The 25,995-nt window shown below is 36.7% G+C and overlaps 1 protein-coding gene across 1 annotated transcript; it reads right to left on the reverse strand.

The window, feature by feature from the left end:
• Nucleotides 1-1,091: 1,091 nt before the first annotated feature.
• On the reverse strand, nucleotides 1,092-24,473 carry LOC149831145 (uncharacterized). The gene is made up of 6 exons (XM_090013703.1): nucleotides 24,341-24,473; nucleotides 24,016-24,087; nucleotides 23,266-23,382; nucleotides 22,831-22,865; nucleotides 1,478-1,578; nucleotides 1,092-1,360 (listed from the first exon to the last, which is right to left on the reverse strand). The coding sequence occupies exons 1-6, from the start codon at nucleotides 24,442-24,444 to the stop codon at nucleotides 1,274-1,276; spliced, it is 516 nt and encodes a 171-aa protein (XP_089869829.1). The 5' UTR covers nucleotides 24,445-24,473; the 3' UTR covers nucleotides 1,092-1,273.
• Between the last annotated feature and the right edge of the window lie 1,522 nt (nucleotides 24,474-25,995).

The following is a 25,995-nucleotide window of genomic DNA, read 5'->3' on the forward strand; positions in this document are numbered from 1 at the left end:
AGGGGGAGGAAAAACGAGACTATCAGGTTCCGTGTGGTTGGTAAGAGATGTCAGTGCACGTCTTTATGATGTTGTAAGTTCGTTGAATAACTGGTGGGGTCTGTTTAACCCTAACTTTCCTTTAAAAAAAAGGTGTCACAAGGGAGAAGCAGGCACAGTGGCAAACAAAGGTTAGTTTTTTTTTTAAAGGCAAGCTGGGGTTAGACTGACCCTACCAGTTACAGTATACCGTTGGGTTTTGAACATGCAAACGCACACTAGATGATCCTACAAGCCAAGCGGAATCCTTGTTGGTAGACAACGGTTAATTACAACCACGGCAGTGGTTACCCATGTTTTTTTTGAAAGGCAAGCTGGGGTTAGGGGACCTCTACCAGGACAACAACCGCCCCATGTGGCATTGGGATTTGATCCTGGACCTTCAGCTTGACACAAGACCCCGCTTACCACATGGGATACCACCTCCGTGGTCCAGTGGTTACCCATGTAGTCAGTGGGGTTCTGTGTTAAGAGGAAGATCGAACATCGAATCATGCTGGCGGCAATATAAAACATATGGTCATTCAAGAGCCACTTAAATATGGTCAGATCTCTTGGACCCATTTCAGGGCCTCACATACAAGGGCATGGAGTAGAGAGCTAGCTGCGGCAGAAAAAGCCATATGACCTAACGAGTGCTTTCAGAATGGGATCCAAAGTCCAAACATTAGTAATCTCATAAGCAAGCAGATAGTGAGAATGGTGAACCACAGACTCGCATTCAGATACTCTGGAGTCTATGCAATGCTAGACAGAATCCAATGACCTCATGTCTCATAGTTTGAGTACTCATGATCAATCACATGGTAGCATTGCATGGACACTACAACAGTTTAATGCAGGCGCTGCTTGATGTGAGATGTATTAGATCATTGGATGCTGTAGCCGTCTTGGATACACTGCGAATCCACAACTGGCATACCAGATAGAATTTTGAATCATGCATAAGAGCTATGCAGCAATATATTTCAGAGGATTCGACAAAGTTTTATCAGGAACTGTCTGAATTTAAGAAAATCTAACTTTTGCCATCCATAATCCCATGAGATTGCTTTACAGCCTGCAGCAACTGGACAAAACATTGATTGCTCACCTCCACTAATGAATAGCACAGACTGGATTAGGGTTTGTGAATTATTACTCCAACAGCAAGCCAGTTATCGAATTGTAAAGGTTCGCTTTACAAACTTGGAAAGGAATCAGCCAACAGCATATCAGCAGCGATAGAAATTGTTCACTCCATAGCTCCATATGGAAGAAGTGCAGCAGCTACCAACCGCCCTTCTTCATTCAATATATTGTATGTGGATGCAGCGTTTCTCTATCCAAATGGCATAGAAAATGAAAAACAAAGATTAACATGATATCAAAATATTAATTTATTCAAAGGCTGGACAGAAAATTTTCCAAGGGACAAAGAAGCCTGCAGATCACATACCGAGTCTACAGCTTCTAATTTCATGCCATGTGATCGAATGAATTGTTGCAGTTCTGGACCAACTTGCTGAATATGCCTTCCACAGCCCAGAATCAGAATATCTGAATCAACGATAAAGAAGCTGGTCAGAGAATAAAGCAAGAACTTATAAAAAAATATTATTGAACAAAACATGCGTTCAAAGAATCCAAGAATTACGCATAATTTGAAGGTAAGCCTATCATGAGCTGCATCACTGGATATTTTTATTGCGACTTCTTTCACATCTACTTCCAAAATCATAGCCAGTGGGTGTGAAAGAATAGCCAGATTGTTGAAACAATTCACAGGGCTGTCAAGGGTTAACTTCACCCAAGAATTAGAAGATTTAATACAAGAATTTCTTGTGAAAAATATACTATAAAATGGCAAATAGGCCTGGTTCAAGCCAAAAGAATAGAGGAAGAACACTGGACTAATATTTAGACAAATAACTGCTGAAGTTAACCATACCGAGTATGATGTCGGCAACCAATAGGCTGATGTCAACAGACCAAGGATCAGTATCTCAACGATTGTGACAGGCAATATAAAACAGAACCAAAGAAGACATAAAATGCATTATATACAAAAAGTTTGTTAACGATATCAACTGGAGGTCCTTGAAGTCAGCGCACTAACCAAGACGCTATGGCTGAACATTAATGGCTGACATCTGGGATATGATGCTATTGAAAACAAAAACTCTGGGTAGGATTTTGGCAGAAAATAAGTACGAAGCTAGAGCAGATTCACGTCTTGAAAACTATTATGAAAGAAGTAGTACCCAAGATGAATAGGACGATGAATAATGGCTGACATCAATTCAGATGATGATGTCAGCAAGGTAAACAATATGAATTTCAGATCAGGTTATAAGCTGCAGCAAACCAGATGTGAAACACAATAGAATGATGAATTAACTTCTGATTATCAACAATGATAGATCAGTAAATTCTGAAATAGAACATGGGATGAACAAGATAACTGATAATTGTGACATAAGAAAAAGAGGCATAGATCTGGCTATCATGATAATAGATGGGATCTGGATAATCAAAAGTAACATGTCTGTTTATCAACTATGGTAATTTTGATCTATCAAAAGAGGAAAAACGAAAACAAATATGAAAAGAGTAGATAGGGAGATGAAGAAGAAAAAAGAGAAGTTCAACAGATGATTGAATGTAAAGATTTAAGAATGAAGATACTATGAAAGCGGAGGAGAAGAGCAAGGAATAGGAGGAAGTGCCTAAAGAGTGAAGACACAGTATCTTCAAGAACAAACTGACAAACAGCACAATAAACCAGATCAGTTTTGCTCCTGATTGTTAAGATGTATATATATATATATATATATATATATATATATATATATATATATTGTTTCATATTACAACAACAACAACAACTACGCCTTCATCCCAAAACAATTGGGGTCAGCGATATGAACCAAAAAAGAAATTCATTTTGGGTCTTCCACATGAATCCTTTTCCTTCAATCATTTCTATCCAACGCCATGTCCTCGGTGAGGTTCAAAGCATTCATATCCTTTCCTATCATCTCCATCCAAGTCTTCCTAGGCCTACCCCGACCTCTTTTAACTAATATATTTTCCCATTTCTCCAACCTTCTAACTGGAGCATCATTAGGCCTTCGCTGAATATGTCCAAACCATCGTAAACGATTCTCTCGCATCTTATTTTCAATGGGTGCAACACCTACCTTCTTACGTATCTCTTCGTTCTGAATCTTATCTTTTATTGTATTTCCACACATCCATCTAAGCATCCGCATCTCAGCTACACTCATTTTTTGAATATGATGTCTCTTGGCAGCCCAACATTCCGTACCATATAGTAAAGCGGGTCTAATAGTCGTCCTATAAAACTTTCCCTTCAACCGCAATGGCATTCTACGATCGCACAGCACTCCAGTAGCACTTTTCCATTTCATCCACCCAACCTTTATCCTATGATTTACATCTCCATCAATTTCTCCATACTTTTGAATGATGGATCCCAAATATTTGAAATAATCATTCACCAGTATATCTTGCTCACCAAGCTTCACTACACTCCCATCACTACTCCGTTGCTTACTAAACCGACATTCCATATATTCAGTCTTACTCTTACTCAACTTAAAACCTCTAGCTTCCAATGTCTGTCTCCATAATTCTAACTTAGCATTAACCCCAGCTCTAGACTCATCAATCAAAACAATATCATCAGCAAACAACATACACCACGGTACATTTTCTTGAATTGATCTCGTAAGCTCATCCATCACAATCGTAAATAGGAAAGGGCTTAAAGCAGATCCTTGATGTAACCCAACCGTTATCGGAAAATTGGTTGTCACCCCTCCACAAGTGCGGACATTGGTTACTACTCCTTCATACATATCTTTAATTATACTAATGTACTTGAGAGAAACACCTTTCTTCATCATTGTCCACCAGAGAACGTCCCTAGGTACTCTATCGTATGCCTTCTCTAAATCAATAAAAACCATATACAAATCTTTGTTCCTCTCTCTATATCTTTCAATAAGTTGTCTAAGAAGATGTATAGCTTCCATAGTTGATCTTCCAGGCATAAAACCAAATTGATTCTCCGATATCATGACAACCTTCATCAACCTAGACTCAATCACCCTCTCCCAAAGTTTCATAGTATGACTCATGAGTTTTATACCACGATAGTTTGTGCAATCTTGTATATCACCCTTATTCTTATATAAAGGCACCAAAGTACTCTTCCTCCACTCATTAGGCATCTTATTTGTTCGCCAAATCAAGTTAAAAAGATTTGTCAACCATTCTAAACCTTTCTCTCCCAAGCATTTCCAAGCCTCGATAGGTATACCATCTGGGCCAACTGCCCTTCTTGATTTCATTTTCTTCAAAGCCTCTGCAATTTCTTTCTTTTGAATCTTGCGCATGAAGTCACGATTTATCTCATGAAAAGGAATGGAGAAGTCTCCAAGATCTTGAGCATGACTATCATTAAATAGCTTATCAAAATAATCTTTCCATCTCTCCTTAATCTCCTCATCTTTGACTAAAACCCTTTGCGTTTCATCTTTGATACATCTAACCATACCCAAATCCTTCGATTTCCTATCTCTCATCTTTGCAAGCCTATAAATTGTTTCATATTATACATATATATTCATATATATATTATTTATAATAATGTAATAGGTAAATATCCTCTAGGGGTATTTTCATCATTTTACTCATGTAATAGGGACTGTTCATTAAGAACAGCTTTTCTCCTTTTTATTTATTTTTTCTTTTTTGTAATTTGCACTTTTAAGCAAGGGCGCTATGGTCTTTTGACCATAGAGTCGTTGGAGGCTCTCCAACGGTCATATTTAACGACTCTATTGGGAGCTCCCATTTGGTCTCTCTCCCTTGTAATGTGTATATAAAGGGGCTTTGTTCCCACATATTTGTTAATGCTTCTGTTAAGCATTTATGCTCAATAAAGATGAATATTTTTTATATTTTATGTTTTTTTATTTAATTCCTTAATATTTTATATGCACTTAGTGCGTGTGTTGTTGCCACTTTTTGGCTATTGTTTTGTCCTATAGTGGACTTGTGCTTGTGCACATTGTGGCTGCGAACTCGTAAGTCGTTAATGGCATTGGTTTGTGCCTATGCACTTTTATGATTATAATCTTGTAAAGCCCTTAGTGGCATTGTTTTTGTATTTTTCGCTATTTCATTACATGGTATCAGAGCCAAGAAATTCTTCTTGGCATTTTGCCTCTTTTAGGTCTTGAGATTCTTTGGTTCGAGTTCGTGCTTTGTGAAGGATTCATAATCGTTGTGTGACTTGGATTCAAGCAAAATATAGTCCAGGTATGTATCTTATATCTTTAAGTATTTCTTGTGTTATTTATTTCATGCATTATGCATGAGAAAATACTTTTTTTCTTTATCGTTAAAAATATATATATTTGTTATTATTGTTAAAACAAAAAAAAACTCTTTAAATGGTTTTTTAATCATCATTGGACTTGTTTTTTATTAAATATCTTATAAGACATTTGTTTATTTTTGAGAAATTAGATATACGTATGCTTTGAAATCATGTTTGAATCTTAATTTTTCAAAACTTGCTTTAATTGTATATATATATATATATACACACAATCTATGTCACATGGGTGCGGGTGCGGGTGCGGGTGCGGGTGCGACACGGGTGCGGCGTAATTTTAAAATTTTTGGACACGGGGACTCGGCTATATATATATATATATATATATATATATATATATATATATATATATATATATATATATATATATATATATATATATATATATATATATATATATATATATATATATTTAAATATATTATTTTATTTTATTTAAAAAGTGCACAGTCACAGCACTGTGCACAGGCACAGCACTGTGCACAGGCACAGTAAACAGGCACAGGCACAAGCACTGTGCACTGTCTCTTTTTATATAAAAAAAACGTTTTTTTAGTTTTTTCAATAGACATTTTTGGACTCGGTCAAAGTTGACCGAGTCCAAAATGTGGACGGACTCGGCCTCGACTCGTTGACTGAGTCCGACTCGGCGTTGACCGAGTCCAGGCCGAGTCCGAAGCCGCACCCGTGTCGGGGCGTGTCGACTCGGGTGCGGCACCTCCCTAGCCGAGTCCGTGTGACATAGCACACAATGGTGTATGCATGATCATGTATTGTTGGCATTTAGATGCTGTTAAAATGTATCTCTCTTTATGTAAATATTTACATATATATATAAAGAGAGATACATATACATATATACATCACGTATATATGTATATGTATCTATCTATATATATATATATATGTAAATATATATGTTTTCTTTTTCTGTAAAACCCGAAAGGGTATTTTAGTCTTTTCTCTCCATTTTGCGCATATTCATAATTATGAATATGTTGTAATTCTTTTTCCTTTTTTACTTTTCTTCTTTTCTTTTTTCTTTTCCCTTTTTTGTCTTTTTCTTCTTTATTTCTTTGTTGACTCAAAGTCAACCTTGGAGGGCTCAACACTAGCTGTTGAGCCTCTCCAACGGTTAGAATTCTAACCGTTGGAGGGGCTCCAACAGCTAGTGGAGCCCCTCCAAGGCTCCTTTTCCCTCTTATAAATAGGGGAGTTCCCCCTTTGTAAACTTCACTTCTTGGAGCTTTTGTTCTCCAATCCTCTCAATAAAATTCTTTATATTTTGTATGCCTTTGTGCATTTGAGTTTATTTATTGTGCCTTTGTGTACATTTGTTCTAAGTGTTCTTGTGCTTTTGTGCACATTGGTGGTGGTGTGCTCATCGCACACTTTATCTCATTTTTTGAGATATTTTCACATGGTATCAGAGCTAGGCTTAAAGGAAAAGAAGATCGTGCTCTTATTTCTCTTCGTTGGAATACCTCGTAAAGCGTGCCATTGAGTTGTGGTGGTGGAAGTGAAGACTCGGCTCTTCATTCTATATTTTGCAAGATTCCTACATCAAGAAGGGACTCACTTCGCATTGTGGTACGCATTTATTCCTCTTTGTATCCTCTCTAATGGGCGAAAAGGATTCGCACTTCTCTCTTGGCTTCAAATTGAATGGAACGAATTATCATGTATGGGCCGGGAATATGGAGGCCCATATAAAAGGAAAGGGACTTTGGGGATATGTTCAAGGAACTATTCCCGAATCCGTACCAAAAATTACTACCCTTGACAAAGGGGAGATCAAGGTTCTTGAGGGTGAAGAAAGAGAAAAGGCTTTTGAAGATTACAATAAGAAGCATGAAGAATGGGAAATGAAAAACTACAAAATTCTCTCATGGTTCTTCTCTTCGGTTGAGACCAAAATTAATGCCAATATTCTAAAGTTCAAAAAGGCATGTCAAGTATGGGAATATCTTGAAAGAATGTATACTTCAAGAGATTTGTCCCATAAGTAGTATCTCCAAAAAAAGGCCTTAACCCTTCAACAAGGAGAAATGTCCGTTAGAGAGTATTTCGCCGAGTTATCCACTATTTGGGATGAGCTTGCCCTCCAAGAACCTAAATGGAGCGGTGAGGCTATTGAATTGAGGGCCAAACAACTAGAAGAGGATCATTTCTTTAACTTTTTAAATGGGCTTAGACCCAAGTTTGAACAAACTAGATCCTCTCTCTTATCTTCTTTCTCTTCCCCTCCTTTGGAAGATGTGCTTACCAAATTAAGTGGAGAAAAAACTAGATTGGGAATGAATAAAACCAATCTAAGTGTGTTGGCCGTTCCCTCTAAAGATGAGGATGAGGGTGCTTATGCCATCTCAAGACCGGGGAATAATGTTAAAACCTATAAACCCCCTCATTTTAACAAAAATCAAGGAGGAAGAGAAAATGGTGGGCATTATGGAAGGAGAGATTATAGTAAGATCATATGCCATTTTTGCAAAGAACCGGGTCACATTAAACCGGTATGCCCTAAATGGAAGAAGATGGTGGCTATGTCTACTACTTTCCAATCAACCAAGGAGGAAGGTCCTTCTACTTCCAATCATGCTACTTTGGCTCTCAATCAAATCATGGAAGCTCTTCAACCACTCCTCAAGGGATCCGTTTCCGGAGCCGCCATGACCACCTTCTCTCCTCCCGGTAAGACTCTTTGGCTCTTAGACTCGGGTGCATCCTTTCATATGACTCCAAATGTTTTGTCACTTTCTAAATACTCAAAAAATTTGTCACCCTCTTTTGTCTCCACCGCGGATGGGGCTTCTCTTGAAATAAAAGGAATTGGTGATTTTGAAAAACAAGGTTTTTTTATTCCAAAAGTTAGATTTATACCAAAACTAAATTTAAATTTGCTTTCCGTCTCTCAACTATCGGATCATGGGTGTGATATCAAATTCTCATCAAATAAATGTTGGATACAGGATCGCCGGTCCGAGAAGTTGATTGGGGAAGGCTCTAGGAAGGGAGATCTTTATCTCATGGAATTTCTTCAAATTCCAAAAACCTCTTTTTGTAATGTTGCCCAACATAAGGATATAAATGTTTGGCATAAACGCCTTGGGCATCCAAATATTGTCAAGCTTTCATATTTACATTTTGCTAAAACCTTATGTAAAGACAATTTCAATTGTAATGATTGCATTCTTGGTAAAATGAGAAGCTTACCTTTTGGACAAAGAACTATGTTTTCAACCAAACCTTTCGAAATTGTGCATTCGGATGTATGGGGACCGGCACCCGTTGTGTCTAAAGGAGGTTTTTCATATTATGTTATTTATGTGGATGATTTTTCAAGGTATAGTTGGATATACTTCCTCAAACACAAACATGAGGTTTTCTCTACTTTCAAGATCTTTCACATGTTAATACAAAATCAATTCAATAGTAAATTACAAATTTTTAGAACCGACTCCGGGGGAGAATATCTCTCAAATGATTTCAAAAGTTATATTGAAAATAATGGGATTGTTCATCAAAGGTCTTGTCCCAAAACTCCCCAACAAAATGGGTTGGCCGAACGAAAACATAGACACATAATTGAAACTACAAGAACTTTGTTAATTTCTCAAAAAATTCCAAAAAGATTTTGGGCCGAAGCGGCTCTTGCATCGGTTTATCTCATCAACCGACTTCCATCCAAAAACTTGAACCAAATATCTCCATATGAAATCTTGTATAAAAAAGAACCCGACTACAATAGGTTAAGAATTTTTTGTTGTAAATATTTTGTTCTCACCGATAAGAATGATAAATTATCTCCCAAAGCTATTCCTTGTGCTTTTTTAGGATATTCGGAAACCCAAAAAGGTTTTAGGTGTTATGATATTAAAAATGATAAACTATATGTTTCAAGAAATGTAACCTTTTTAGAAAACATAAGTGGTTTTGAAGAACACAAAACTCATGAAGATAATGCCGATTATTCTTTTTTTTTTGAACTATTATCTAGAAATGAAGATTTTAGCGATGATGAATTAAAAGAGAATGAGGATATAAGTGAATGTATTCCTCAAACCATTCATGATGAAGAAGAAATGATAAATGAACCAATTACCTATACTCATAGAGATAAAAGCACTTTTAGAAGTGCAATAGAGAAATATAGTGATCTTAGTGAATCTTCCAACAACTCTCGAAGAACTGAAAGATCTAGGAAAAATCCTTCTAGATTTATATCCTATGAGTCTTTTTCTCCAAAACATAAGGCATGTCTTAGTGTCATTCACTCATACCAAGAACCTAGAAATTTTAAAGAAGCTACGGAAATGATTGAATGGAGGGATGCCATGGACAACGAACTTAGAGCCCTCAACAAAGCCAAAACGTGGGTTTTTCAATGTCTTCCAGAAGGAAAGAAAACAATAGGATGTAGATGGGTTTTTAAAGTCAAAACCAAGAGTGATGGCACTCTTGAAAGATATAAAGCCCGTCTTGTCGCAAAAGGATATAGTCAAGAATACGACATCGATTACGAAGAAACCTTTGCTCCTGTTGCACGAATGGTTACTGTAAGGTGTTTGATCACCATTGCATCTATTAAAAAATGAAATATTTACCAAATGGATGTTAAAAATGCATTTCTAAATGGGGACCTTAATGAAGAAGTCTACATGGATGCTCCTCCTGGTATGAACATACCAAAGGGGAAAGTCCTTCGTTTGCAAAAAGCGCTTTATGGTTTAAAACAAGCCCCTAAGGCTTGGTATGATCGATTTAATGATGTAATGGTTCAAAATGGTTTTTCCTCATGCTACACTGACACTGCTCTGTTTGTCAAAAGGTCTGATGTAGGAATTGTGATTTTACTATTATATGTTGATGATATGTTGATAACAGGTAGTGACATAAAAGGCATCAGAAACATTAAAACCACTTTAAAAGAAAGGTTTGAAATGTCAGACCTGGGGTATCTGACTTACTTTCTTGGTATTGAGGTAGCCTACTCTCATAGAGGCTATTTTTTGTCTCAAACTAAACTTGCCTGTGAGATTCTTGACAGATCAGGTATTACTGATGATAAAATTTGTGAGACCCCTGAAATTGTGGGATCAAAAATGAAGATCGATGATGGGAAACCTTTGGAGGATCCTACCCCCTACCGGCAACTTGTTGGATCTCTAATGTATCTTAGCATCACAAGGCCGGACATCTCTCATGCCGTGCATACTGCAAGTCAATTTCAGCATGCTCCTACATCCGTTCATATGAGTGTCGTTCTCCGAGTTGTCAGATACTTAAAGGAAACTTTAAACAAGGGAGTTTTTCTTTCCTCTTCTTCTGAGTTGAATTTAATTGCATATACTGACTCTGATTGGGAAGGTGACCCAAATAACCATCACTCCACTACAGGCTTTTGCATTTTTTTAGGTGAATCCCTGATCTCATGGAGATATAAGAAGCAACAGAAGGTGTCTCTATCATCCACCGAAGCAGAATATCGAGCCATGGCATCTACAACTATGGAGATTGTCTGGATTCATCAGTTGCTGGAAGACATGGGGATTCCAATTCAAGAACCCACAAAGTTATGTTGTGATAATAAGAGTGCAATCTATATTGCCAAGAACCACACGTTTCATGAGCGGACAAAGCATATTGAGATGGACTGTCATTATGTCCGTGAGGCATATCTACAAAAAGTCATCGATCTTCCTTATGTGACGTCAGAATATCAGTTGGCAGATTTCTTCACCAAGGCGCTTTGCTCCCCAAGATTCAACTTTCTCCTTAGCAAACTTTCGGTCATTGTGCCCTAAGTTTGAGGGAGGGTGTTAAAATGTATCTCTCTTTATGTAAATATTTACATATATATATATAAAGAGAGATACATATACATATATACATCACGTATATATGTATATGTATCTATCTATATATATATATATATATGTAAATATATATGTTTTCTTTTTCTGTAAAACCCGAAAGGGTATTTTAGTCTTTTCTCTCCATTTTGCGCATATTCATAATTATGAATATGCTGTAATTCTTTTTCCTTTTTTACTTTTCTTCTTTTCTTTTTTCTTTTCCCTTTTTTGTCTTTTTCTTCTTTATTTCTTTGTTGACTCAAAGTCAACCTTGGAGGGCTCAACACTAGCTGTTGAGCCTCTCCAACGGTTAGAATTCTAACCGTTGGAGGGGCTCCAACAGCTAGTGGAGCCCCTCCAAGGCTCCTTTTCCCTCTTATAAATAGGGGAGTTCCCCCTTTGTAAACTTCACTTCTTGGAGCTTTTGTTCTCCAATCCTCTCAATAAAATTCTTTATATTTTGTATGCCTTTGTGCATTTGAGTTTATTTATTGTGCCTTTGTGTACATTTGTTCTAAGTGTTCTTGTGCTTTTGTGCACATTGGTGGTGGTGTGCTCATCGCACACTTTATCTCATTTTTTGAGATATTTTCACATATGCTTCATTTGAACAAGTCATGATTATAAAATCATGTTCATATTATTAAACTTGGTTTTGTCTTTTTTTTATAAATTGTTATATATTTTAAAATAATTTGAGATATTTCAAAATAATAATGTTGTGTGTATTTCGCAAATATAATTTTATGAAATTTTGCTTGAACTTGTGTTTAATATTTTTCTTTACTCTTGGTGTATTAAAAGTAATATATGAAGTGTTGAAAATTATGATCTAGCTTATAAAATAATTTGTATTGATATTTGATCCTTATGCACTTATGATTGCCTTACATGATTAACAAGATTGTTTGTTCGTACATAAGGTATTGAGCATAATTTCTTATGGCAAATCATTCACTTTAATAAATGTCTTTTATGGGTCTATTGTGAGACAATAGTTATAATATTAGGTGTTTATATTGTTGATCCTTTTTTGGTAATTATGATTATGTTATTAGTGTATGGCATTATTTTACATACTTTGCATGTGATTTAAATATTGTGTTGCATACTTAGTTTTTAATAAAATATTAGGTTGAGAATCATGAGAAAATTTTTTACATTTTTTATGAGAGTTATATGTGTTTCTCTCATGGTTCACTTTAGTACTTGTCCATTATTAATAGACGTGTTTGTCCACTTAGATCTTCGGTGGACGTGTGTTCTTGATTAAAGACTATTGATTCATTACATACTTGTTATTTATAAAATATAAATTTTTATATTATACCCTTAGTGCCTTAATCTATCACTTGCATATATGCTTAAATTTGTTCCTATGCATGTCTTTTGTATAAGATACGTGGATTTGAGTTATTTAGATTATTGCATATATATGAGTTCTTTTGATCTCTTTACGAGAATCCATGATTAGTTGTATTTATGTATGCAGTTGGTTTTTTATATGGTTTTTTTAGAATCTCTAGATATGTTTTGGTCCTCTTTAATAGCATTGATCTTCTCATATAGCTTGCTTATATTAACGATGCTTATGATTGCATATACATATGATTGCACTATATTCAGTTCAAGGTTTTCATCTACCGTTATTGGATTTGATTTGAAACTTTGTTTTTTCAAATCAGTTCTTATATTTGAACTCACTTGTTTGGAAAATGATTTATGTGAGTATTTATTGCCTTCTTATGGCATTTGTTGTGTCCATTACAGAATTTTATATGATGCATCATTTCTCTTAGCCTTGTTATTTTTTATTCAGAGATGTTGGGGTGAGTTGTGTACATCTTGTTTTATAGCAATTTAGATAGTCAACTTATGGATTGGATCTAACTAACATTTGTTTGATCTCTGGATCTGAGTGTGTTGTATAACACATTTGTTGTATAGTCATTATTATTATGGATGCTTGTAATTCTGTTTATATGTGATGGCTATTTATTTTTTAAACCATGGTGTTTCGAAAGATGATTAAAAATGATTTTTTTATTAATAACATTAATGTGTTTTCATTACAAGCTCTCTTACCTTTTGTGTTTCCTCCTATTATGCCTCTTCTCTAAGTGTCATTATATGTAGATAAGAGATGTTTGTTCACACATTTGTGTGTGTTTTTAGCCAATTATTGGCATTGTAATCATACTCTTCATCTATTTATTGATACACTTGATGTTTTAGTATCATTATACATAAACAAGAGATATTTATTCACACTTTCGTGTGTGATTTTAACTCACTGATGGCATTATACTCTTGATCTAGTCACTAATAGACTTGATTTTTTAGTATCATTATATATAGACAAGAGATGTTTATTCATATTTTCATGTGTAATTTTAGCCCATCGTTGGCAGTATGCTCTTGTTCTAGTCGTTGATACACTTGATGTTTGAGGTTTTGAGGCCTAGTGAAGTGATTGCTTGTGGTGGTCAAACTATTATTGAAATTTACAAAATATCACTTCTTGATATTTGTGAGAATTTAAATCTCTTCATATTTTTCGCAAATTAGTATTTATTTGCAAATATCATCCTCTTTGTTATATGGATTTTTTAAAATCTCTCCTTGAAATTTCTAATCTTTTATTACTTATTTTTCCTCGTACAAAAGATGTTTATGGATAAAAATTTCAAGCATTTTTTGCATACTTGTGATGTTTAATAAAATCTTATTCTTTATATTGTGAGCCTTCTTGTGTGTGCCCCTTTGTGGGTGTTGAGAGTGTGTTCCTTACGAAAACACTTGTGCGTTATCTACTTGATATAGGTGGACACTTTTGTTCTTAATTGAAGGCTATTTGATTCTTTACATTAAAATCATGCATTTTATTGATAAAAATAGTTATTTTTATTGTCGTCTTATGTGCATTAAATATGATTTAATTGCATGCTAGATATATATATATATATATATGTGTGTTTCATATTGATTGTCTTGTTCACATTATTGTATGCATGAAGTTAATTAGCTCTTTTTTTAGTCTTATTTTTTTATTATATGCATGATTGAAATGCTTAGGATATTATTTATGCATAATTGTTTAGCTCTTCTTAATGAATCATATGTCCTTTAATAATCAAATTTTCTTATGGTAAATGTTATGTTTTCTTGAGAAGTATGTTGATTTTATGATTATGGTTCGATTTCATAAAAAATCATCCGTGAGGAATACTCCTATCTTTCTTGATGGTTATTTAATGTTTCTAAAAATTATTACTACCTTGTTTGAAATTTCTATTCTTGTTTTAAAATATATTGGTTTTAAAACTTTATAACTATTGAGCAGGATATTTTTCTTGTGTAGTTAGAATCTTTTGGTCTTAAAGATGTGATGGATTGAGAAAGGACATCTTTGATGCATCATGTCGTGAAGATAAAGATAGCATATGTATGCGTTTGAGGATGATCACTAATAAAGGCATTTAAAGACTTAGATCATTCCCATTGATTCTTTGTTGTATTGCCAAACTTTCGGTATATCACACCATAAATTTGAGGGGGAGTGTTAAGATGTATATATATATATATATATATATATATATATATATATATATATATATATATATATATATATTATTTATAATAAAGTAATAGGTAAATATCCTCTTTTGTCATTTTACTCATGTAATAGGGGATCCAACGAGAGCCCTTGCTTAAAAGGGAAAATTACAAAAAAGAAAAATAAATAAAAAGGAAAAAACCGTTCTTAATGAACAGTCCCTATTACATGAGTAAAATGACAAAAATACCCCTAGAGGATATTTACCTATTACTTTATTATAAATAATATATATATATGTGAATATATATGTATATATATACAATATTTAACAAATATATATGCATGTACATCTTAACAGCGAAAATACCCCTAGTGGATATTTACCTATTACATTATCATAAATAATATATATACATACATATATATATATATATGTGAATATATATATAGAGAGAGAGAGATATAGATATATATATACTGTACATCATATATTTTGTTTCATATTGTATGTAAGTATATATATATATATATATATATACATGTACATCTTATATATGTATGAAACAAATATATATGTATTTTCCGCTATTTCATTACACTGATGTCATGAAATTCTGGCATTAAAGAACCAGGAGGAAGATAGAGAATACAACTGCAACCATGATCCATGACTAACTCTCAAGTTAGGGGCAAAACCTGTATGCTTATGTTTATAAATAAGAAACCCTATCAGAGTATATTACAAATACAACAAAAATGTAACAAAACAACCATCACTAAATCTGATTGGATATCTCATATGTTAGAACAAATTACAAAGATGTCCTTGATGAAATTTTCTAATTTAAATGATGATAGCACACCAAGTGATCACATAAATACTCCATAACATGCGGGAATGCAGGTCCTTCTCTGATGGACTTCCCAAGATAGGTGCCATTGTGCCTTCAAATTTGATGGATGAGCCAAAAGTTCAAGTATGATCAATTAGGTGAAACCCCCAATAGCTTAGCAAATAGCATTATAAAACAGACTTAAAAATCAGTAGAAACATAAATTGGCTTACATGGGAAATTGAAAGCACGAGTACAACAAAAAGGAGCGTGAGTTTGGTGCAGACAATATTATGGAAAATCATTGTCAGAATAGTAATAACAAATGGAATGAGAAAAGCAGACTATGGTCATATTTTTAATCCAAGTGGAAGCTGCACTATTTGGATTTTGGAGTAAGGATCTGCAATTTTTTGAGGAGCAAATTGACATATTGGATAATATTTTAAGAATTCAATTGTGTTTGCATTGTTCAAATATTTAGAGAGCTATATGCAGTGAATCAAAGGTCTGCCATCCTTTAGAACCCAATCTGAAGTAGTTTACTGGGCTATCAAAGCTGGTTAAGCTTTGATCACTATCCAAGGTCGAGTGCGGGGAAGTAACACACGAAATGAAGAGAAGCCGCATGTGGTCATATTGAGATCCAAGTGGATCTATAAATAATCTGGACTATTTGGAGTAAGGAACAAGGATTGTTTGAGGAGGAAATGGCATATTGCCTATTGATTGATTTGACTGGTTTTGAATTATTGAAATATTTTCAGAGCTATAAATGGATCAAAGGTTTTCCACCCTTTTCAACCCAATCTGAAGTAGTTAATGGGCTATCAAAGCCAACCAAACCTCAATTCATTATCTCTAGCAGGCAAGGGGAGGGGGAGAACTCACAAGACAAAGATATGTTAACCTGGGATCTCTCTCTCTCTCTCTCTCTCTCTCTCTCTCTCTCTCTCTCTCTCTCTCTCTCTCTCTCTCTCTCTCTCGCTGAACCCTTTTTCTTGTAGCATTTTTCTTGCATACATATAAAGAAACAATTAGAAAAGTGTTTAAAATATAAAAGAAACAAAAAAATAGAAAACAAGCATTTAAAATACATAAAAAAGATGTTTTTAGAAATCTCAAGAAAATCTCAGAAAAATATCATGATAATATTGTGATTATTTATTTTATGGTGATATTTTGAAAATATCACAAAAATATCAGGAAACTAATGGCTGACCTTGAAAAACTGTAATATCGCAACATTTTCAAAATATAGGTAATATTGGTGACTGTGATAGTACGATTCAAGGGTGTATTGTATGATATACCCAATATGCATATGATACACACCTGAATCAAGATACGGCCCATACGGGCTATGTTACCTTGACACGGCAGATTAGCCAGCATACCTGCGTAGACATAAAGCGACATGGGTACCAGACCCAGTACCAGTACACTGTGGGTCGGGTCGGGTTGGGTCTGAGACCATTTTATTTTCAAATTTTCCACCCAATAACCCCCCCCCCCCCTCCCTCTGTCTCTCATCTCCCGAAACCCTTGGCTCTCTATCCAAAGGGGAAAGGGTGAGAGAGAGACTTACCAATCATTGGGGATTTATAGGACCAGACGGCAGCAATGAGGATCGACGATGGAGTCCACAGAGAGTGAGCGCACCACCTCCTTCTCCTCTTCCTCCTCTTCCTCCTCTACCTCCTCCTCCTCCTCCTCTTCTTCTTCTTCTTCTTCTTCTTCTTCTTCTTCTTCTTCTTCTTCTTGCAACTTTCGAGAGAGAGGAAAGGGCGAGAGGAGAGAGAGAAAAAAACAAAGAGGGGGAAGGGCTACCCCTTCCCCTTTTATAACACGGTTTTGTTGACCAGATTTGGACCTGGACAAGTCCAAACCTGGTCAATGAAGCTGAGAAAAAGGTTTTGGAGTTTAGACAGGTCCAAACCTAGTCCAGACCCAAACTCTTTGTATATATATAGTCATGTCCCCGTACCCACATTTTGTTGAATTGTCGTGTCGTACCCTAACTCCGCCTGTGTAGTTATACACTGCCGGTCCCAAGCCCGGATAAAGGAGGAGGGTTGCGGTAGGCCTGTGACAGCCAGCATAAAAACTTTGTCATATCCTATGAAAATGAACCAATATGAGAATTTCGTTGGGGCGTTCCCTACTGAGCGACGCGCTGTACTCTCTAGGCCCGGAGGCAGTGATAAATGTGCAAGGGTTGCTAGGTCGTCGCCCAGAAGCGACGCGTCACACCGGCGCCCGGGTGTGGTGTCAAATAGGCAAGGGTTCCCTCACTTTGTTGGACGGGTGGGGGTAAAGAAGTTAGTCCAAGACCATAAAATTAGGTTAGCCACTTGGAATATAGGGTCTTTAACTGGTAAGTTGGTAGAGTTAGTAGATGTTATGTGTAGGAGAAATATTGATATTTTATGTCTTCAAGAGACCAAATGGGTAGGTGAGAAAGCTAAAGTGATAGAACCTTGGGGATATAAGATTTGATATACAGGAATAAATAGGAATAGGAATGGAGTAGGGATTGTTATGAGTCGTCAGTTTATAGATAATGTAGTTGAGGTCCGTAGGAAGGGTGATAGAATTTTACTTATTAAATTAGTATTAGGTACGGATATTATTAATATTATTAGTGTTTATGCACCTCAAGTAGGTTTAGATGATACTATTAAGCATCAATTTTGGGAAGATTTAGATGGAGTAGTACAAGAGACATCTTATGGAGAAAAGCTTTTCATCGGCGGTGACCTTAATGGACATGTAGGCATTAGTAGGGATGGATTTGAGAATATCCATGGAGGCTATGGTATAGGAGAAAGAAATGAAAGTGGAGAAAGGATTTTAGATTTTTGTTTGTCCTATGATATGATCTTAGCAAACACTTGGTTTAGGAAGAGGGAGTCTCACCTAGTAACATTTAAAAGTGGGGTTAATACGAGTCAGATAGATTTTTTCCTACTTAGAAAGAGAGATAGGGGTTGTTGCATCGATTGTAAGGTTATACCAGGAGAAAGTGTAGCTACACAACATAGAGTCTTAATTTTAGATCTTAGAATTAGACAATGCCGCAAAAGGGATAGACATAGGATAGATCCTAGAATTAAGTGGTGGGCACTGAAAGGAGCTAAACAAGGAATGTTTGTAGAGCAGGTAGTTAAGGAAGTTGATTGGTGTCTCGAGGAGGATTCAGAATCAATGTGGAATAAGATAGCGGGTGGTATGAGAAAAGTAGCTAAGGAGGTATTGGGTGAGTCTAAAGGCGGTGCACCACTAGGTAAGGATACATCATGGTGGAACGAGGATGTCAAATTAGCTATTAAGGTTAAAAGAGAGTGTTATAGAAATCTAAGTAAGAGTCGTGATAATGAGAATTTGGAGAAGTATATGATAGCAAAGAAGGAAGCTAAAAAAGTTGTTCGAAACGCGAGGGCTAAGGTATATAAGGAGGTTTATGACAAGTTGGATACCAAAGAAGGCGAGAAGGATATTTATAGGCTTGCAAAGATGAGAGATAGGAAATCGAAGGATTTGGGTATGGTTAGATGTATCAAAGATGAAACGCAAAGGGTTTTAGTCAAAGATGAGGAGATTAAGGAGAGATGGAAAGATTATTTTGATAAGCTATTTAATGATAGTCATGCTCAAGATCTTGGAGACTTCTCCATTCCTTTTCATGAGATAAATCGTGACTTCATGCACAAGATTCAAAAGAAAGAAATTGCAGAGGCTTTGAAGAAAATGAAATCAAGAAGGGCAGTTGGCCCAGATGGTATACCTATCGAGGCTTGGAAATGCTTGGAAGAGAAAGGTTTAGAATGGTTGACAAATCTTTTTAACTTGATTTGGCGAACAAATAAGATGCCTAATGAGTGGAGGAAGAGTACTTTGGTGCCTTTATATAAGAATAAGGGTGATATACAAGATTGCACAAACTATCGTGGTATAAAACTCATGAGTCATACTATGAAACTTTGGGAGAGGGTGATTGAGTCTAGGTTGAGGAAGGTTGTCATGATATCGGAGAATCAATTTGGTTTTATGCCTGGAAGATCAACTATGGAAGCTATACATCTTCTTAGACAACTTATTGAAAGATATAGAGAGAGGAACAAAGATTTGCATATGGTTTTTATTGATTTAGAGAAGGCATACGATAGAGTACCTAGGGACGTTCTCTGGTGGACAATGATGAAGAAAGGTGTTTCTCTCAAGTACATTAGTATAATTAAAGATATGTATGAAGGAGTAGTAACCAATGTCCGCACTTGTGGAGGGGTGACAACCAATTTTCCGATAACGGTTGGGTTACATCAAGGATCTGCTTTAAGCCCTTTCCTATTTGCGATAGTGATGGATGAGCTTACGAGATCAATTCAAGAAAATGTACCGTGGTGTATGTTGTTTGCTGATGATATTGTTTTGATTGATGAGTCTAGAGCTGGGGTTAATGCTAAGTTAGAATTATGGAGACAAACATTGGAAGCTAGAGGTTTTAAGTTGAGTAAGAGTAAGACTGAATATATGGAATGTCGGTTTAGTAAGCAACGAAGTAGTGATGGGAGTGTAGTGAAGCTTGGTGAGCAAGATATACCGGTGAATGATTATTTCAAATATTTGGGATCCATCATTCAAAAGTATGGAGAAATTGATGGAGATGTAAATCATAGGATAAAGGTTGGGTGGATGAAATGGAAAAGTGCTACTGGAGTGCTGTGCGATCGTAGAATGCCATTGCGGTTGAAGGGAAAGTTTTATAGGACGACTATTAGACCCGCTTTACTATATGGTACGGAATGTTGGGCTGCCAAGAGACATCATATTCAAAAAATGAGTGTAGCTGAGATGCGGATGCTTAGATGGATGTGTGGAAATACAATAAAAGATAAGATTCGGAACGAAGAGATACGTAAGAAGGTAGGTGTTGCACCCATTGAGAATAAGATGCGAGAGAATCGTTTACGGTGGTTTGGACATATTCGGCGAAGGCCTAATGATGCTCCAGTTAGAAGGTTGGAGAAATGGGAAAATATATTAGTTAAAAGAGGTAGGGGTAGGCCTAGGAAGACTTGGATGGAGATGATAGGAAAGGATATGAATGCTTTGAACCTCACCGAGGACATGGCGTTGGATAGAAATGATTGGAGGAAAAGGATTCATGTGGAAGACCCAAAATGAATTTCTTTTTTGGTTCATATCGCTGACCCCAATTGTTTTGGGATGAAGGCGTAGTTGTTGTTGTTGTTGTTGTTGTAGACATTGGAAGCAAGAGGTTTTAAGTTGAGTAAGAGTAAGACAGAATACATGGAATGTCGATTTAGTAAGCAACGAAATAGAGATGGGAGTGTAGTGAAGCTTGGTGAGCAAGAAATACCGGTGGATGATTCTTTCAAATATTTGGGATCTATCATTCAAAAGTATGGAGAAATTGATAGAGATGTAAATCATAGGATAAAGGTTGGGTGGATGAAATGGAAGAGTGCAACTAGAGTGTTGTGCGATCGTAGAATGCCATTGAGGTTGAAGGGAAAGTTTTATAGGACAACTATTAGGCCCGCTTTACTATATGGTACGGAATGTTGGGCTGCCAAAAGACATCATATTCAAAAAATGAGTGTAGCTCAGATGCGTATGCTGAGATGGATGTGTGGAAATACAATAAAAGATAAGATTCGGAACGAGGAGATACATAAGAAGGTAGGCGTTGCACCCATTGAAAATAAGATGAGAGAGAATCGTTTACGGTGGTTTGGACATATTCGACGAAGGCCTAATGATGCTCCAGTTAGAAGGATGGAGAAATGGGAAAATATATTAGTTAAAAGAGGTCGGGGTAGGCCTAGGAAGACATGGATGGAGGTGATAGGAAATGATATGAATGCTTTGAACCTCACCGAGGACATGGCATTGGATAGAAATGAATGGAGGAGAAGGATTCATGTGGAAGACCCAGAATGATTTTCTTTGTTGGTTCATATCGCCGACCCCAATTGTTTTGGGATGAAGGCGTAGTTGTTGTTGTTGTCGTGTCGTACCCTCCATACCCGTACCCGTACCTTGGTGACATAGGATACGGGTGTGTATCAAATCCCTCTACCTTATAGATATGATACATATCGTAAGATACTCAACATTGGATATATAGTTTGATTTGACTGTATCATATCTCCTTGTCTAAACAGAATCTGAAATTGATTGCAAGGCAAAAATTGATGTACTCGACAAGCTTTATCCAAATATCAACTGCCTTCTTTTAACAGGATGGAGGTCCTACACTAAATAGGAAAAGAAGTCAACACTAATTAAGAAAAGGAACATCCCACTATGTTTTGATGCAACAGAAAGATTTTGTTGCAAGGTTTTCTGCATCAAAATCAACAGAGCTCAGCAATGAAAGATTTGATATTTGGAGGTTCATGAAAGCAAAGTGGGGTTGAGAGCCTGACTTCCAATTTCCTCAATATTTGTGTCATTTCTTTACTATTCTATAGCCATTAGTGAGATTGATTATGGCATGATGGAGAAAGGGATTTCTACCCTAGCAAGTTAAAATATGTTGTCTGAAAGATGTTGATCAGAACCTGGATTTTTTCATGTGATGGCAAGTGCATGTAAGAGAAATAGAATGGATTGCATAACGGAGAACATTAAGGCCCAAAGAAACAACTCCAATGCATAAAAAAGATAGATTTTTCTTGTCTTTTCTTTTCTTTTCCTATACTGTTCTTTTGCACTATGACTATTAATGCATCATGCTCGGAGCAGTTTTCCCCACTAAGGAAATACAAAAGGTATGTTATTGTCAGTCTCTAGCAAAGGCCCTAAAGCAAAGATTTTGTATGTCTACACCTAGGACTGCAATTGATGTCTTGACAGAAATTTTCATTTTCAGCACAAGCTGTTATACCAAACTGTGTGAACAATGTTCCATGACCTTATTACCTAAAGAAATCATAATAATGGAGATCAAAAGACTTTGGTACAATATGTGTCTTCATTGTTCTCTAGAAAGTAGAAAGATAACCAGAGAAGCAAGTCGTCAATAAAAGATGCAAGTGAACTAATCAAACATTAAATACATTCTCAAATGAATGAAAGAGAAAATATTCGCAATTGAGCACTCACCTGGTGATGGTCGCAAAATTTGGAATACTGATAAGCTGCAAATTCATGCATAAAAACCAAATGTTATTATATCGAGACTCTGCTGTGGTTCTTACAGCATTTACCATTATCAACAGACCCAAATATAATATGATGTGTCAGGTATATTTATCTAATAATAACTTCAAATGAAAAGAAAGAAGAAAACAAAAACTATAAACTAAAGAATCCATACTCTCCATAACAAACACAAATACAGCTACTCTCAGGTTAACTATACAAATATAAAGGGTTTTCACAAGCCACTGAGCACTTTAAAGAAGTCAAAATTACACATATAACATTACGTGTGAACAAGGTGGACAAATCTGATATTGTGGAACCCGGATGGTAGCTATATATCAAGCAATATTGATTCAGTGAAATTGATCTACATTAAGCGGCAAGTGTATGTACCTTTCAGGAGTCACTTCCGACCATCTTTTTGGACTCCACGACAAAATCAAGCTGCCCATACACAGCACGCTTCCTTCGTACTCAACACCGTTGACAGTAAATCCTGTATCAGTAAACCTGGAGAAAGAAGTTGATTGGAGCAGGATTACCAGAAGAGCCCAGAAAGCCAAAAATATCGTGAAGAAAGTACCATGCTATTTCAGCATATGGCTATAGGGCAATAGTCGCCATCAAAACAATCACTAGTGTAATCTCTATCTTTTTTGCAGCTATCACGTTCTAAACAATTCTGACCAACATATTCATTCATACCCAGAAGCCAAATACTGATGCCTTTTCTCATCAAATGGGTTCACCAACACATTCGTAGGAACGCGATAAGCTGAAAAATTGCATCCCGGAGCAAAATGCAACATCCCAGTTTATCCCGCAATCCTGGATAAGGGAATACGCCCAACACCCCCTCATTTGAAACGATGGTATCTCGAAATGACACCTATAATGTAGAAACCCATTTTAATCCTAAAATTCACCACAATTTCCTACGAAGACAAAGTGGAAAAGGATGGCAATTGCGGATTCAAGAGTTACATATCCGATTGTCTAATGTTCATTGAAAACAAAATAAAAAAGAGAAAAAAACCATGAATTGACAAACAAGAAAAGAAAATTAAAACCACCAAAAAAGTACCGACGAAGGAAAGAAAATGGGGCTAATTTGAGAGTGAGTGAGAGAGAGAGAGAGATTACCCTTCGAACCGTAGCTGGTCTTCAGAGACGCGATCGATGAGATTAATCTGATCATAGAGAGAAAATGCACGCCTACGCTCACATTCAAAAATAATAATCATGCAAATGAACCAAAAAAGGAAAATTTTCATAATCACCAAAACGGTAAAGATTTGAGAAAAAAATTTCTTTATCACCAATAAGAGCAAAAGAGAACTTGGAAAATATTTGCACCTAGGGAGTGTTAATATGGTGCTCTATTGGGAGAAGGAAACTAAAAAAAAAAAAACTCAATCGAGAAAACAAAGAAGAAGTAATTCAGAGAGAGAGGGAGAGAGACGAGTACCGAAGGGAAGGGAGGGAAGAGGGCTTGACGGGTTTGGGGGATGGATTACGAAGGCTTCTCAAGAGGGTCGGGACTGCAGCCATGACCTTGTGCCTCGCGGCCATCTCTCTCTCTCTCTCTGGAGTTTGGATTTTGATTCTGGTTGAAAGAAGGGCCCGGACCAGGCTTACCAAGACTGGGCAAGATTCCGTTGGGTTTGACTTGGCATTAGGGGTGGCAATCGGGTCGGGTTGGCGGGTTGGCGGGTCGGGTTGGCGGTTGACCCACCCGCCCGTTTATTAAACGGGTCAGCCGGGTTGGCGGGTTGGCATACCCCCAACCCGAACCCGACCTGTTTAATAAACGGGTTACGCGGGTCGACCCGTTTATTAAACGGGTTGGCTTAAGCCCAAGCCGAACCCGCCTAAGAGGCAGGTTGGGTTGGCGGGTCGTGTCAGAAATTGCCACCCCTACTTGGCATGGACTGGGTAATAGTGGTGCAAAGGATTCTTGCCAATTCTATTGTTCAATTTGGCAGGCAAGACTTAGTCCGGATGGATTATTGACAATTGAAAGCTAAAACTCACCACGACCTGGTTTGAATCTGATGGGCTGATCTGACTCTGTTATGTACAAGACTGACCTCACCCCCTTCGATCCACAGTTGTCTATTGCCCAAGCGGGTTGATGTTGAATTCCATGAAATTAAGTTTTTATTGGGAGTCAGTGTTGAATCCTAATATAGATCCAGTATAACCAAAATGGGTCTCACATGAAATTCAATGACCCACTTAGTGAGTCATTGAGATATGCACCATCGGGATAATGGTGAAGCTCATTACACATTGGATTCCTATCATATTTAGAAATCCAATGAGACAATTAAGGCTGAATAAAAGAAAAGTTAAATTCTCAATTCTTGCCTCTGAAGCAGATTATTGAAGAGGTTCGAAAAATTCCTCTGAAGTAGGCCATTAATCAATACTCACTCTTTTTTTCCTCTAGAATTACTAATGCACAACCCGATCCAAAAACCTACAATGGTATCAGAGCCAAGTTATTTTCTCAAGTGTGTATAGTGGTCTTCTTTAGTTTGAGTTCTTCTCATCGAGAAACCCATCCCCATGGCATAAAACATCAGGGATAGGACCCTCAACCCCAAGGCCTTCACTGGCTTTTCAGCTTATGCAAGGGGTAGCACTTGTCAGAGTTGAACTTTGACGGTCTATTTGACAGTGCTCTCGCTTGTAGCATTTCACAGCCACCTCTGCGACATAGCTGTTGTTGATGACCTAACATCCAGTGCCAGCCCTCGTGACCACTAACAAGGGTTGATTCTTCTCAAATGGCCTAGACCTTGCCTAGGCTAACTTGAACTAGTCTATCAGGCTCTTGTCACTCATCGTGCCCGGTATCAAAGATCGGCTCAAATCACCAACTCTGAAGAGAAGCGCTTCCAAAACGACCATTTCGGAGAGGTCGATACTCTGCAACTCCCTCCCGTGAACTAGGAAGCTCATCGCCAACTAGACTTTGCCCCCTTTTGACTGTCAGAGAGATGAGGCGCAGACAAAGCGAGGCAACAGTCGCAACACCGACCGAGCTCATGAACCCGCAGTCGAGGACCGCTATACGAGAAAGGGAGACGCAATTGGAGGTGATCGCAAAAGTGAGCA

This window comes from Nuphar pumila, chromosome 7 (genome assembly GCF_984573655.1).
Source record: "Nuphar pumila chromosome 7, dmNupPumi1.hap1.1, whole genome shotgun sequence".
Classification (NCBI taxonomy): Eukaryota; Viridiplantae; Streptophyta; class Magnoliopsida; order Nymphaeales; family Nymphaeaceae; genus Nuphar; species Nuphar pumila.

Coding starts and splice junctions, on each gene's coding strand:
- LOC149831145 (XM_090013703.1), bottom strand. CDS start 24,444: ATGGCCGCGAGGCACAAGGTCATGGCTGCAGTCCCGACCCTCTTGAGA. Junction 24,088..24,340: donor TCTTCCCTCCCTTCCCTTCG/GTACTCGTCTCT, acceptor ATGTGAGCGTAG/GCGTGCATTTTCTCTCTATG. Junction 23,383..24,015: donor GACCAGCTACGGTTCGAAGG/GTAATCTCTCTC, acceptor TTCTTTCTCCAG/GTTTACTGATACAGGATTTA.